Source organism: Camelina sativa, chromosome 3, assembly GCF_000633955.1.
Source record: "Camelina sativa cultivar DH55 chromosome 3, Cs, whole genome shotgun sequence".
NCBI classification, from domain to species: Eukaryota; Viridiplantae; Streptophyta; class Magnoliopsida; order Brassicales; family Brassicaceae; genus Camelina; species Camelina sativa.
The window spans coordinates 4,670,441-4,684,497 of NC_025687.1; the positions used below are offsets into that span (position 1 = coordinate 4,670,441).

General features: G+C 34.8%; 4 protein-coding genes and 1 long non-coding RNA gene across 6 annotated transcripts in view; 4 read left to right on the forward strand and 1 right to left on the reverse strand.

Annotated features, from left to right (window-relative positions):
- On the reverse strand, nucleotides 424-1,234 carry LOC104769292. Its single transcript, XM_010493465.2, has one exon. The coding sequence runs from the start codon at nucleotides 1,185-1,187 to the stop codon at nucleotides 687-689; it is 501 nt and encodes a 166-aa protein (XP_010491767.1). The 5' UTR covers nucleotides 1,188-1,234; the 3' UTR covers nucleotides 424-686.
- On the forward strand, nucleotides 3,583-5,913 carry LOC104769302 (ribose-phosphate pyrophosphokinase 3, chloroplastic). The gene is made up of 7 exons (XM_010493478.2): nucleotides 3,583-4,043; nucleotides 4,261-4,576; nucleotides 4,685-4,780; nucleotides 4,879-4,947; nucleotides 5,099-5,227; nucleotides 5,304-5,403; nucleotides 5,507-5,913. Exons 1-7 carry the CDS (start codon nucleotides 3,646-3,648, stop codon nucleotides 5,638-5,640), a joined length of 1,242 nt encoding a protein of 413 aa, XP_010491780.1. The 5' UTR covers nucleotides 3,583-3,645; the 3' UTR covers nucleotides 5,641-5,913.
- Nucleotides 6,203-6,712, forward strand: LOC104769311. The gene is made up of 2 exons (XR_764356.2): nucleotides 6,203-6,307; nucleotides 6,422-6,712. It is a non-coding gene; the product is annotated as an uncharacterized LOC104769311 (long non-coding RNA).
- Nucleotides 9,767-12,671, forward strand: LOC104769327 (protein POOR HOMOLOGOUS SYNAPSIS 1-like). 2 transcript variants are annotated; one of them, XM_010493518.2, is made up of 10 exons: nucleotides 9,767-10,084; nucleotides 10,260-10,376; nucleotides 10,516-10,581; nucleotides 10,706-10,809; nucleotides 10,893-11,054; nucleotides 11,135-11,334; nucleotides 11,438-11,490; nucleotides 11,605-11,632; nucleotides 11,752-11,793; nucleotides 12,571-12,671. In XM_010493518.2, exons 1-10 carry the CDS (start codon nucleotides 9,806-9,808, stop codon nucleotides 12,576-12,578), a joined length of 1,059 nt encoding a protein of 352 aa, XP_010491820.1. In that variant the 5' UTR covers nucleotides 9,767-9,805; the 3' UTR covers nucleotides 12,579-12,671. The 2 variants fall into 2 exon arrangements, with proteins under 2 accessions (XP_010491820.1, XP_010491810.1); XM_010493508.2 differs by lacking the exon at nucleotides 12,571-12,671 and having other exon boundaries at nucleotides 11,752-11,931.
- The window catches only part of LOC104769318, a 2,894-nt gene continuing 1,434 nt past the window's right edge, over nucleotides 12,598-14,057 (forward strand). Inside the window, exons 1-2 of the mRNA XM_010493496.1 lie at nucleotides 12,598-13,332; nucleotides 13,520-13,707. Coding sequence (XP_010491798.1) covers nucleotides 12,654-13,332; nucleotides 13,520-13,707 — 867 coding nt within the window. The 5' untranslated portion in view covers nucleotides 12,598-12,653. The remainder of the gene's footprint in view (nucleotides 13,333-13,519; nucleotides 13,708-14,057) is intronic.

Below are 14,057 nucleotides of genomic sequence, written 5' to 3' on the forward strand. Positions count from 1 at the left end.
TTAGAACATTCCAAGTGGTGGAAAAATTTTGCGATAAAATGAAGAGGTTGCATTCTTTCAAGTTTCCAACCATTTTAGAAATGAATAAAAACAGATTCTTTAGTTTTTAAACAAAGAAGAAAGATTCCTTTTTATTTGTAAAGAGTTTTTGTCAAAAAAAAAAAAAAGATGGAGATAAAAGTAAGCAAAAAGGTAGATAAAGTGTAAAACTTTTGATCTGTGAACCATATTGTTAGTGATTGTTAATATCATCTCAAACTTCCATGAACATATAACTATATTGAGAAAGAATGACATGTATATATATATATATATATTGAGAAAGAAACAGATTTTTTAGTTTCTTTTTTCAAATGATTTTGAGTGCTAAATTAAAGAATGACTAAAAATAACTAGAAATTTTTAAAAAAATGTAAATGGAAATAAAGCTATAAATCATATACATAAATTCTAGTGAAAACAGGAGGAGAAGATATGTACATAAACATGAAACACTAACTCCTAACATTGATACAACTGAGAAGCAAATAGAGTAAATTTAGTTTCTTAGTTCAAGAGCCTAAGTGCTGAACCAGAATGGAGAATTTAAGCTAAAACAGAGAGAAGATATTATCCTATGATTTGAAACCCTAGAAAAGGTTAGAAAGAGAGAGAGAGAAAGAGCTCAGAGAGTTGTGAAAACAGAGTTAACTAGCTCTCTGAATGAAAACGGTTTCGAGGTCAGGTGGAGAGAAGAAATCTCTAGTGGCGGCGCCGTAACTGCATTTAGACGACGGCTTACGCTTCCTTGGCGCTGCTGGACACGGCGGAACCCTTGGAATTCTGAAGGAAACAGCCGTAGGTGTTGTAGGACACTGATCTTGATCCTCTGTTTCGGTGACTGTGACACCTGGGGATAGATTAATCTGCTTGAGCGGCGAACGTGAGGTAATTCCAGCGATGACCCATTTTTTACCGTCGGTAGTTTCTCGTATCTCACCTCCTTCGAGTTGGTGGTGGTGAGGTTTGTTTGATATTCCCATGACTTCTTCTCTCGGATGTGAAGTGGAGAAAACAGGGGATTTGTTAAGGATCGATGTGTGGAGGGAGGGATTGAGTGAGACGTTTTGTTCTCTCTCTCTTTTTAAAAATAAGTTACTTTTATTGTGTGGTGAACTTTGGTGGCGAGTATGAAGTGAAGGGGACATTTTTTCTCAGAGGATGGTTTTATAGTCAACAGAGTATTAATTACATCAGATCGGCAGTGGTGTCGATTCAGTTCGGTAATTTTCCTCTTTTTATGAATACAAATTATTAATAAGGTTGTTTGTTTTTTATATTTTCAAATTTAATTATTGGACCGAAACAATTTAGAATTATAGAAAGACAGTGATATAGAGTTGTACGTTTTTACTTTTAAAAATACTCATCATATTTATTACTTGTTTACTGATGAGTGAGGGCAGAGTACTTGGAGGGAATAAAGGAGCATGAGAGAAGTAAGCAAACGATTCCTAAAGTTTTCAAATTTTAAATTTCTAGGTCATTTTTATTAGGGCTAGATCATGCAGCCTGCAGGTTACTTTAAATATTGCATTTGAGGTTTCTCTTTGTTGGAGCCAACTTCTTAAAAAGCTTATAAACTATAGATATGAGCTTATTCAAGTAAACAGTTGATGCATGTCTTCGGAACACAAATACAAAATATGTGAACTCGATCGATTCTTATATGACTGAAGTTAAAAACGTAGTTTTGATATGTTTGAAAAGATAAATCAAGGATTTTAGAAAATCATTGGAAACTCTATAATGGATAAACAAAAACTCTTTTTCTCTTTCTTTTTGTTTGTCTCACTCAGTATTGGTTTCAGCATTTTGTTTGTCCTAACACGCCCATATTAACAAACGTGAAAACCATCATCTTATCCGGCGAAGTGTACATATCTCCTTCAGCTACGTGGCCAAATGGCCCAAATCATGCATAAAAAACTCGTCTATGATGTTTTCTATTTTTAGAAATTATATTATATTATTATAATGAATTTAAAATCATTTACGAAACTAGGATCATATTTACAGTTTATAAGCTTAATAAATTTGTTGGTTTCACTATAAAATAAAGCTCAAATGCAATTAAAGTTGCTGCATCATATGTATCATGCATGAAAATGACCTATAAATTTAAAATTTTGAAAATTTAGCTAGGTGAATTTAATGTAACTCTATTTAGTTTCTTTATACATAACTCAATTTGCTTCTCAGTTGTATCAATGTTTAAGTTCCATGGTCTTATGTATCATTGTAAAACGATATAGTCAAATGAAAACGAAATGGGAGTATATCTGTTCAAGAAAGAAGAGCTCATATGAAGAGAGCCCGTGAAGAGATAAACAAAAATGAGTTTTAAATGAGAAATTGAAAATAGGGAACCCGAGGAAACGCGTGAGCTAATAATAGGCTAGGTGAATTTAAAATAACAATTTGTATTTAATACTTGTATAGTTCATAGGCATTTACATTTTTACACATCTATTTATATATAGTCGTATATGTATTAGTTTCTTGTATATACTCCTGTTTCTAATTGATTAATGTTTTGAGATTTTTTATTTTGTTACTAATAAATTAATTTGTAGATTAAAATGATTTCCCCATTTTATGTTTTTTTTTTCCACAAGGAATACTATTATTTAATGGTTTATATATACTAGTAATTATCAGAAAAAAAAAGAAATATATGAACAGAAAGAGTAATAAATATATCCTTTTAGATGCAAGTAATAATAAATGGAGTAACGAGATAGAAAGAGTCGTTGAGTGTGTGAGATTCAGACTTCAATTGGACGGTCCTATGTTTTGACCTTTCTACTAATCACCGCCGGTCAAGTATAGATTCCAACGTCGATGCTCAAAGTCATTCTTCTTTTGCACCCTCTCAAAACATTTGTAATAGAGAGGTTTTTGGTCGGTGTCTTTTTTTTTTTTGGAGTGCACCAACGACCAATTTTGTGATTACTCTAGCTCGAGTTTGCCTATCTTAGATTGACATTTACTAAGTAGTCTTCTGAATTTCAGTTTTCGTAAACCATTATTTTAGTGCACGAAATAAAATATACATATTTGTAGCAGCCTCTTCTTGTTAACCAATGGAATAATACTAGTTAAAGAATACTATTTTGATAGTTTGAAACTTCTAAATTATAATGCTTTTTTTAGTTTCAACTTTCAACTTACAACTAACACATTTTCTTTTTCCTCATAGCCGGCGCGTATATCTTCCCAAATTTGTCCTCTTGAACCGGAAATTAACCGAATCTCCCTTTACAACTAAACCAATACAAACCGTTTAGTTTTCTGTTTATATTGTACTTAACATTCAGGTTGGAGCAATCCTGAACCGAGTTTCGTTTCGGTATTCGGATAAAATCAAAAACTCGAACCGAACCGATGGTTAACTACTTAAGGTAAATTAAACCGAAATTATCCAACAACTTTTATAACGTGCCCCGTTTGACAGATAGGGGTGTTTATGTCATTCAGTATAGTCTTCGCCACATGTCTGATTTTTCTTATAAAACCCCTAAAAAAAAATAAAAAAAAAAATTCGTTAATTAATTTGAAGATATCCGCCGGAAAATTCGTAATTTTGACCCTTCGTGTTCGGTAATGGCGGCTATTTCTCCGGCGAATGCAACCACCGCTGCTTCACTCTCCCTTCCTCATTTTAGCTCTTCTTTTTCCTCGTCGTTATCGTCTTCTTTGTCTCCGTTTTTGCTTAACTTCAAAACTGCTACAGTCGGTAATCGCTGCGTGAAGTGCGGAGTCAGAAGCTTAGAGAACCAGTCGTCGGGTCACCGGAGCCTCGATTTCTTATCCAATGGAGATCCCATCAGCCTAATCAATCCGAATTCATCTTCAATATCCATGGCGGCCGCGGCGGCGTCGGAATCAGGTGCCAAGTGTTCCAAGCGCGTCTGTCTCTTCCACAGCGACGAGACTAGAGATCTCGCCGAGAGAATTGTATCTCAATCTGATTGCATCGAGCTACGAAGCATCAATTGGAAGTAATTAAAACCCTCTCATCTCTCTATCTAATTCATTCCAGATTCATGGGTTTGGTTTTCAAAAAATTGATTTTTTGACAATGCGAGTTCAAATTCGAGACCTTGAGATGAGTTAGTTCTGTAAAGTCGAGACCTTTAAGCTGATTCAAATTAGTTGGAAGAGGTTTTAGGTTCTTGATCACTAAAGTAATCACAATCATTGTTTCTTGTTTTTTAGGAAATTTGATGATGGGTTCCCTAATTTGTTCATACAAAATGCTCAAGGCATTCGTGGGCAGCACGTTGCTTTCTTGGCTTCGTTCAGTTCACCTGCTGTGATCTTCGAGCAGCTCTCGGTTATTTATGCTCTACCTAAGCTTTTCGTTTCTTCGTTTACACTTGTTCTTCCTTTCTTCCCCACTGGAACTTCTGAGAGAATGGAAGATGAAGGAGATGTGGCGACTGCTTTTACTCTCGCTAGGATACTCTCAAATATACCGGCTTCTAGAGGAGGACCGACTAGCTTAGTTACCTTTGATATACATGCCTTGCAGGTCTTTATTTACAGTTCTGGTCAATGCTCATGACTTCTCTTTTTTTTTTTGTTCTTTGTCTCGATGGTTTCATCTAGGTTTTGCCTGTTTTCTGTTTGGATTTTGTAGGAAAGATTCTACTTTGGCGATACTATACTTCCTTGCTTTGAAAGTGGTATACCATTGCTCAAGAGCAGACTCCAGAGTTTACCTGATTCCGATAATGTAAGTCTCTTTCCCTTTGGTTGTCACAATTCTATCATGTAGAGTAGATATTAACAAGATGCGATTCATTTTTGGTTGCTGTTCTTCATTTGCTTCAGATATCTATTGCATTCCCAGATGATGGAGCATGGAAACGTTTCCACAAACAACTCCAACATTATCCAACGGTAATACACAGAACGTCTCGCCTTTGGCCCCATTCATTAGCATCTTATAGTGTGGACCGTTTTAACTCCAAACAAGCATTGCATCATCCAGTCTTGAACAGCAACTCTGAACATTAATTTGACTTACCAAGTTATCCTCTTTGTCTTTCAGATTGTTTGCAACAAGGTAAGAATGGGAGACAAACGAATAGTGCGTATTAAAGAGGGAGACGCTGAAGGAAGGCACGTTGTGATTGTCGATGATTTGGTTCAGTCGGGTGGCACACTAATTGAATGCCAGGTTCTGTACTCAGATTCAACTCTCAAAAGTGTTCGCACTTATTCTTTAACTAACCACTAATTCTTGTTCCCTTCAGAAAGTCTTAGCTGCACATGGAGCAGCGAAAATTAGCGCATATGTAACACACGGGATCTTCCCCAAGAGTTCATGGAATCGTTTCAAGCTTGACACTAAAGGTTACAACTATTATACAAATGTTTTGACTCAGTCTAAGCAGGATCATGTTCTGTTTCTTTGCGACATACTTAAAATCTTGTATTTTGTCTTTCGGTGGTGCAGGTGATCCCGCGGAAGGTTTGAGCTATTTCTGGATCACAGACTCGTGTGGGTTGACTGTGAAAGAGGTGATGAATAAACCTCCTTTTGAAGTTCTTAGCCTGGCTGGCTCCATCGCTTCTGCTCTTCAAGTTTAAGCTTCTGTTATTCGAGTAGGAATCCAGCTGCGAGTAATTTTTGGGTTTGGACAATGCTGATTTATGAACTTTGGTGTATAGTCTCGATTGAAGCATTTTCCATTGAAAGAGGTTGTTTGTTTTTTATTTTTATGTAGGAAAATCCAATAATGTAATAATGTTTCATTTCACTTCTTTTTGTGTATACTTGACAGACAGATAAATTCCTTCGGAAAATAAAGCTTGTTTACGTGACAAACGTAAACTAATGACACAATTATTTGGATTTTCTTATTACTATTTTTAGCTAGTTAAATTTAAGTTGAATAATGTATTTATATTCTCCAACAAAAAAACAAAAAAGAAGAAATATTTTCTGTCTTTAGTCAGTGTGACTTTAAATTTGCTTAGTAAAGCCTAACTGATACGATTCATACGCTGTAAAGACTTTACTGGCTGTGGGAAGATCCTATACAACTTTTGTTTTACCTAAATCTATGCATATTAATATTTCAACAGGTATCCTCTATGGCTATATAAATATTAGCTTTGTATATGATTAAGTTGTGTGTATAAATTACAACAACTCAATAAGAAAAAAATATCACAACACACAGCCAAACCATGAAATTATCACATATAGCTCTATTATCAATACTCATGTTCACCCTCGTTGCTATGCATAAGTGTACGCATAAGTTTTTCTGATATAAACATTTATTCGAATGTCTTTCCTTTCTTATTTATTCTCAAAGTTTGGTTTGTGTTTACTGTTTAAAATCAAATCGATCGATATGTGTAGGGATGAGGATGGAGGTTAGAGAGATTGAGGGACCGAACTCCCAAAACGTCATTGAAGAGTGTTACCCTGGCCCATGCCATGCTATGGTACCTCATTGTTGGTGCTGCAAACATTTAGAACATTGTTGGTCAGGCACAACTGGTCACGACTTTTGCAACATGCAATGTAACTTAAGTTTAAACCCTTGATAAAACAATGGAAGCATGAACTAGTTATATTTTATTTACTATTTTGTTTACAAAAATAAATAAATATCTCGCAAGGTATATATAGACGATACTGTTATGTTTGCTTCTGCGTCTAAAAAGTAGTTAACAAATGTTTAAATCAATTTTTTTCTTTAGGGTTCTAACTAAAAGTTAAAAACAACTTGTCAAAATATCGTCAACAGATTCCAGATTCAGACATACATTTTGACTAAAGAAACGATCTTAATATCATTCGATTTCTATTAATCATATTTTTACGTTTTACAGCCTAAAAATTTGAAACCCAATCAACCAACAGAAAAAAAGAAGTTTGAAACTATTTTTCACTTGTAGTCTACTTGCTTCGGTATGGTTAATTGTTTATTGTGTCACCAGATATTCAATAGACTATACATACTAAATGACTATAGGATTCAAAAAATATTAACAAACTAACTTTAGTCTACAATACCCATGTCAGAAGGGTCAATTTTTTTTTTTTTTTTGATGGATTTTAATCTTTTTTGGGATCTCCGTCATCATGTTTTTTTAATGCCGTCATTTTTTTGTAATACGCTACTTCTTTAAAACTACACTTGATAGCAAACAACTTCCTTCTTTAGCATGTTGTTTTCTTGTATTACATGTTATTTATTAAAAATTACATATAGTTTCTTCCGAAAATATAATTTTAATGCTAAAAACACGTTATTTCTCCAAACGATATGTTTTTTAGTATAGCATGATTTATAAATTAAATGACACGGTTTTCATAAATGATTTAAGAGCAGTTTTGAATTTTTCCCTCGCTCAAAAAAGTTAATTATGTATATTTTTCTGGCACATGGTCATTTTCTTAATTTTTAAAAATTTATAGTTATCTACTAATATGGCCTATTCATTATGTTGTATTCTATCAAATGAAATCTTAAAATTTACTCTTGACCCAATAAAAAATGATAGTTGGAACGTTCACTAATAAGGAAACAAATCGAAAAAGAATAATTGAATTTCTTAATAGAGAATTAGAGATATTGGAAATTTTGACCAAGACATTTGAATATATTGAATCTTGCAAAACCAAGAGATATTATCTCAAATTGTTGTATTTCTTAATTAAAACGTCTCTATGTCTTATATATATATATACTGATTAAGTTTGGAATGAACAAATTACAACGATTCATAAGACAAAAAAAAACAAAACAAAACACATCCCATAATTTGAGTTGAGACTTGAGACATCCAAACTATGAAGTCATCACATATAGCTTTAATCTGCATAGTCATGCTCTCTCTCTTCGCTCTTCATGAGTGTAAGTATAAGCTTCTTATATATATATCTAAATCCGAATGTCATTCTTTTATCCAAAAATCTGATTTGTGTTTAAAATCAAATCGATGTGTAGGTGTGAGCAAGGAGGTTAGAGAGATGGAAGAAACGATCTCCGAAAACGTTAGTCAAGAGTGTGTGCCTGGCCCATGTCATGCTTTGGTACCTCATTGTTGGTGCTGCGAACGTTTAAGGGATGTCTTGCCGCAAGCCTGTTGGTTCGGCAATACGGCTCGCGACTATTGCAACATGAAATGTAAGTTTTAATACTGTTGCTACTGATGCAATTCCCCAGCTTTTCCAAGCAGTCTTATATAATGCTTGCTTGTAATAGTTCTCTTTATTTACTATTATGTTTAATCAAATAAAGTTGAAGTTTATGCTATACATTTACTGTATGTGTGTGTGTGCTTCTAAATCCAAATTTAAATAATTTTGTTATTTTTGACATCAAGAAATGGTAATTTGAATATACAGTATTAGTTTTTACAGCCTAGCAATTGACACGGAACCAACTTGGCAAAAATAGAGAAAACCAAAAACTTATGTTTTTTCTTCAGTGACAAAAAGTAAAAAAAAAATATATATTTTTACATTCATTAAAAAAAAAAAAGTTAAAAATCAGAACCAAAATCAAACCAAACTTGAACCGAATTTAACACCTTAATATCTAAAGACATCGTTAGNAACAAATCGAAAAAGAATAATTGAATTTCTTAATAGAGAATTAGAGATATTGGAAATTTTGACCAAGACATTTGAATATATTGAATCTTGCAAAACCAAGAGATATTATCTCAAATTGTTGTATTTCTTAATTAAAACGTCTCTATGTCTTATATATATATATACTGATTAAGTTTGGAATGAACAAATTACAACGATTCATAAGACAAAAAAAAACAAAACAAAACACATCCCATAATTTGAGTTGAGACTTGAGACATCCAAACTATGAAGTCATCACATATAGCTTTAATCTGCATAGTCATGCTCTCTCTCTTCGCTCTTCATGAGTGTAAGTATAAGCTTCTTATATATATATCTAAATCCGAATGTCATTCTTTTATCCAAAAATCTGATTTGTGTTTAAAATCAAATCGATGTGTAGGTGTGAGCAAGGAGGTTAGAGAGATGGAAGAAACGATCTCCGAAAACGTTAGTCAAGAGTGTGTGCCTGGCCCATGTCATGCTTTGGTACCTCATTGTTGGTGCTGCGAACGTTTAAGGGATGTCTTGCCGCAAGCCTGTTGGTTCGGCAATACGGCTCGCGACTATTGCAACATGAAATGTAAGTTTTAATACTGTTGCTACTGATGCAATTCCCCAGCTTTTCCAAGCAGTCTTATATAATGCTTGCTTGTAATAGTTCTCTTTATTTACTATTATGTTTAATCAAATAAAGTTGAAGTTTATGCTATACATTTACTGTATGTGTGTGTGTGCTTCTAAATCCAAATTTAAATAATTTTGTTATTTTTGACATCAAGAAATGGTAATTTGAATATACAGTATTAGTTTTTACAGCCTAGCAATTGACACGGAACCAACTTGGCAAAAATAGAGAAAACCAAAAACTTATGTTTTTTCTTCAGTGACAAAAAGTAAAAAAAAAATATATATTTTTACATTCATTAAAAAAAAAAAAGTTAAAAATCAGAACCAAAATCAAACCAAACTTGAACCGAATTTAACACCTTAATATCTAAAGACATCGTTAGTGGGCTTGGGCCTTTGGACCCAAATGAAATATTTTTAATCTGAGCAGAGCAACAGTCGACTTTAAATTTCGTTCGGCGAAATAGGGAAAAAAAAAGGGTGAAAAAGAAAAAATTCGAAACGGAGAAAAATATCAGAAGGAAGATGGCGGGATCTCTAACAGCATCAGTCCACCACCACCGTGGAAACGCGGTGGCAGCTCCAGAATTTTCCCGATGGCAGATCAGTTATGCTCGATTTGTTCAGTTTCTGTCTTCTCCCTCTTCGTATCCAGGTCTGAAACCCGTCGGGAAGAGAGAGCTGTATTATCCGCCCTACGGGACGTGGTTGTCGACGTCTTCTTCGAACGTGTCTCTCCAGTTGGTCGACGAATTGAACAGATCCGATGTGATTCTCTCCGTCCAACTCGGCGGCAAACTCCTTGTGAGTTGATTTTTTTTTAAAAAGATGATCTCTCTCGTTCTCTTCTATTTTGTTGTTCTATAGATCGGGTGTTTAGGTTTTTGTTTCGCGATGGTTTAAGCTTAATCGCGATCTAGATATGTTTGATTTAGGTTTTAAAAGTGCGATTAACGGTGTTTAATCTCAAATTCTACAGGAAGAACACTACATTTCGAAGCTGAATTTCACATGGCCACAAATGTCTTGTGTTTCTGGGTTTCCATCTCGTGGTAGTCGAGCGATTTTTGTTAGCTATAAGGATTCTGCAAACGAGGCAAATGCTCTTAACGCTTATAATCACTTTTTTGGATTTTTTTTTTTCTGGAATTAACAGATTTATTTACTGTTCATGAGTTTGTAGAATCGAAGAAGATCATGTGGTTTTAATTTCGCTTGTTGTTGTTTTTATCCAGATCCAAAAATTTGCTGTAAGGTTTTCTACATGTGATGCAGCATTGGACTTTGTGGTAACTCTTAAGGTTAGCAGCAAATAGCTTCCTTGCATGTTGATCAGAAGGAGATTGATGTTTCCATTAAACCTTTGAATTCAGTTTATAAGTTCGAATCAGAGCCGATTGGTTTTTTTTTTTCTTATGTTTTCAGGAGAAGCTTAAGGGGTTAGAGGAAGCTGGGAACCAGAGAAATGAAACTATGTGCGAGGTTTCTTTCCAGTCAGATTACAACCCTTCAAATGGTAGAATCCGCAGGTTAGATCACATTGGTTACAGTGTTGTGAAATTTGCACAAGTGTTTGAGCGAACTATTTAGATTTGGTAAATCCTCTTTGCAGAGCCACTGAGGAAAAGCCAAGTATGGTGAAACCTCTTAATAGTTATGTTCCTGAAATGCAACTACCAAGACTTGAGTATGAAGCTCAGAACCAGAAATTTGAAACTAGGTCCGAAGTTTCTTTCCAGTCAGATTACAACCCTTCAGATGAGACTGTCTCCAGGTATCGCATTACACTGTTGTGAATTTGTACAAGTGCTTTCAGCCAACAATTAAGAGATATTGGTAAAATCTTCTCTGCAGAGCCTCTGCGGAAGAGCCAAATATGGGTAATCTTCTTGATAGTTATGTTCCTGAAATGCTACCAAGACTTGAATACGAGACTAGACAAACCTTATACCAACCAGAATTTGCCATAAGTCGAGTCCCCAACCAGAGTTCCAACAATCTCCCTCCAAGTTTCACCACCTTACTCTCTGGTTGCTTCCCCAACTCCACTCTAGGTACATTTTTTTCATTGATCTTTGCTTGTTCTGATTAAGCTTGAGAAATATCACCTCTTTCATTCATTATTAATACATTTCCTCCCAATGAAACGTACTATAGACGCAGGCCAAACAACTGTAAAGCAGGATAGTGATCTAAAGTCACAGATACTGGTACACCATAAACAAACCCGATAGTTTTCTCTACAAAACTCTCTTTGGACACATGAACACAATTCTATTCTTATCTTCTGATTTGGGATTTCCAACTTTTTTTTGTTCTTGCAGAACTACATGGAAGATTCTTCATTTCAAGGTGAGCATTCTCTCCACTACTTAAAACACAGACTATATAATATTAACGTTACATTTCAGCTTCAAGTGATTTTTCTGATTATACTGTTTATGTAACAATTGATTTTTCTCATCATCCAGATATGCTGCAGAAAGTAGAGAGAATTATGGAAGAAATTGGAGGTAACTGGATTCTCTAAGTATTTCATCTTCATCACAAATATATATCCATCGTAATTTCCATTTCTAGTCTTTTGTTCATTTATCCAAAACATATGTCGTTTAGTCAATTGAGATTAAAAAGGAGCAACATTGGTAGAAGAGATCGTTATTCAGATCAAGTGATAACAATTGCCAAGAAATTATTTACTGGTTCCTTGTTAAAAACATCAGATATATGATAAGCTACTAAAACACATAAAGTTCTAAGAGACCTGATTACTCGTTGCAAATTCTCCTAGCATTACATATGTAGAAAAGGAAATACTTTTGTGTCGAAGCAGCCATCACAGTACGTACAAGTTTACAAGACATAAATATTAGCTTAGAGTGCTTAGTGATATTTTCCGAATCTGGATATTAATAAAGAGCTTTGCTTCGACCAAATGTTCAAAATATTTGCTTCGACCAATGTTCAAAGTAAAACCTTTACTAATAATCATAAGCTCATTCCATTTCCAAAACATTCGATTTGTTTAAATGACATGTGTAAATTAGACTCTAGTGAATTAATGTAATGATATCCGACTTTTACGTAATTAACACTGGATATATATATATATATATATATCAACCAATTTACATTTCTACATACAATTTTTCAATAAAGAGGAAAGAAATATTGTGATTAAAGTTTGTAGGAAATTTAAATAAATTACAACTGTATGTATTTTAATTTGTATGGGGTTTGTTGGCCAAAAAAAAATTAACAAAACACATTTTTTTTATTTTTTTGTATAGGTTTTTGAGTCAACGATACAGCACAAATGGATCAATAGATTAATGAGAAAAGAAAAACAAAAGACGAAAGAATTGAAATCATAATGTTTTCGAATTTTCTCGAAAGCTTATACGAGGGAATCGGAGACGATGACGCCACCGCCGACGACGAAGAAGACAACACGAGCACCCGGATATCTTCACCGCAAATACACGATTATTCCGATAGAAACGCCGTTCGTTTGTCACCGGAAGATGAGGCTCAAGCGCGTGGGGTTAAAGACGATTTGACGGAGCTTGGACATACCCTCACGCGTCAATTTCGCGGCGTTGCTACCTTTCTCGCTCCGTTACCAGATGGATCCTCTTCTTCTTCCTCCTCCGATCTATCGAATCATCATCATCATCTTAGGTTGATGAATCAATCGCGGTCTTCAGATCCTGAGTTGTACCAATCGCGGTCTTCGGATCTTAGACTGGATCAATCTCGGTCTTCAGATCGGGACGAATCGTGTGTTGGAAGTGATACGCCGGAGACTGGAATTAGGTTTAGGAGCTGGGGTTTGGAAGAAAAAGGTGTCCAACATGTGTTTAATGATCCTGTTGTTGAGGAGGAAGGAGAAGAAGAAGAAGAAGAAGAAGAGGAGGAGGAAACTGATGATGAAGAAGAAGAGATCGCTGCGGTTGCTCTGACGGACGAAGTGTTGGCATTTGCGAGGAACATAGCAATGCATCCAGAAACTTGGTTGGATTTTCCTCTTGATCCTGACGAAGATCTTGATGGTAACCCTAACATTCTCATTCATTCATTGTGTCAATTTTTGGATTAATTTATAATTTGTTGAAATTTTCACAAGTCAAGTTTTTGGCCTTTTTTTAGTCTTCATTGTTTTTGACTTGTTTGCTATATACATATCACAAAGGTTTGTTTTGTTTGTTCTTCAATGTTTTTTACCTTCTTCTTTGGTAGATTTGGAAATGACTGATGCTCAAAGAGGTCATGCTTTAGCTATTGAACGTCTTGCTCCGAGGTTAGCTGCATTGAGAATTGAGCTTTGTCCATGCCATATGACTGATGGTTACTTCTGGAAAGTCTATTTTGTTCTTCTTCTTTCAAGGCTCAATAAACACGATGCTCATCTTTTGTCTTCCCCACAGGTAACAAAACCCTCTTATCTTCTTCTTCTTGGGTCATGATTTGTTGTCTGTTGTTGTTTACTCAATAAAAATTGTTGCAGGTGATGGATGCAAGAGCGTTGTGGATGAAAGAGCTTCAGAATCAAACCCATTCTTCTAAAGAAAGTAGAGATAAGATTCTTGAAGAAGACATTTCACCGTCAACTTCAAATTACTACGACCATGCTCCTCCTGAGTTTTTGTCTCCAAGAATATATGCTTTTGAACCTCCTTCAATCATGTATCGCGATTTCGAACACGGGTCTGAAAACGCTAAGTTCATCGATAAAGCTGTTATTGATGAAAAACCAATCCAGAAGAATGACAAAAGT

Coding starts and splice junctions, on each gene's coding strand:
- LOC104769292 (XM_010493465.2), bottom strand. CDS start 1,187: ATGTCCCCTTCACTTCATACTCGCCACCAAAGTTCACCACACAATAAA.
- LOC104769302 (XM_010493478.2), top strand. CDS start 3,646: ATGGCGGCTATTTCTCCGGCGAATGCAACCACCGCTGCTTCACTCTCC. Junction 4,044..4,260: donor CTACGAAGCATCAATTGGAA/GTAATTAAAACC, acceptor CTTGTTTTTTAG/GAAATTTGATGATGGGTTCC. Junction 4,781..4,878: donor GTTTACCTGATTCCGATAAT/GTAAGTCTCTTT, acceptor CATTTGCTTCAG/ATATCTATTGCATTCCCAGA.
- LOC104769327 (XM_010493508.2), top strand. CDS start 9,806: ATGGCGGGATCTCTAACAGCATCAGTCCACCACCACCGTGGAAACGCG. Junction 10,810..10,892: donor TCAAATGGTAGAATCCGCAG/GTTAGATCACAT, acceptor TCCTCTTTGCAG/AGCCACTGAGGAAAAGCCAA. Junction 11,055..11,134: donor TCAGATGAGACTGTCTCCAG/GTATCGCATTAC, acceptor TCTTCTCTGCAG/AGCCTCTGCGGAAGAGCCAA.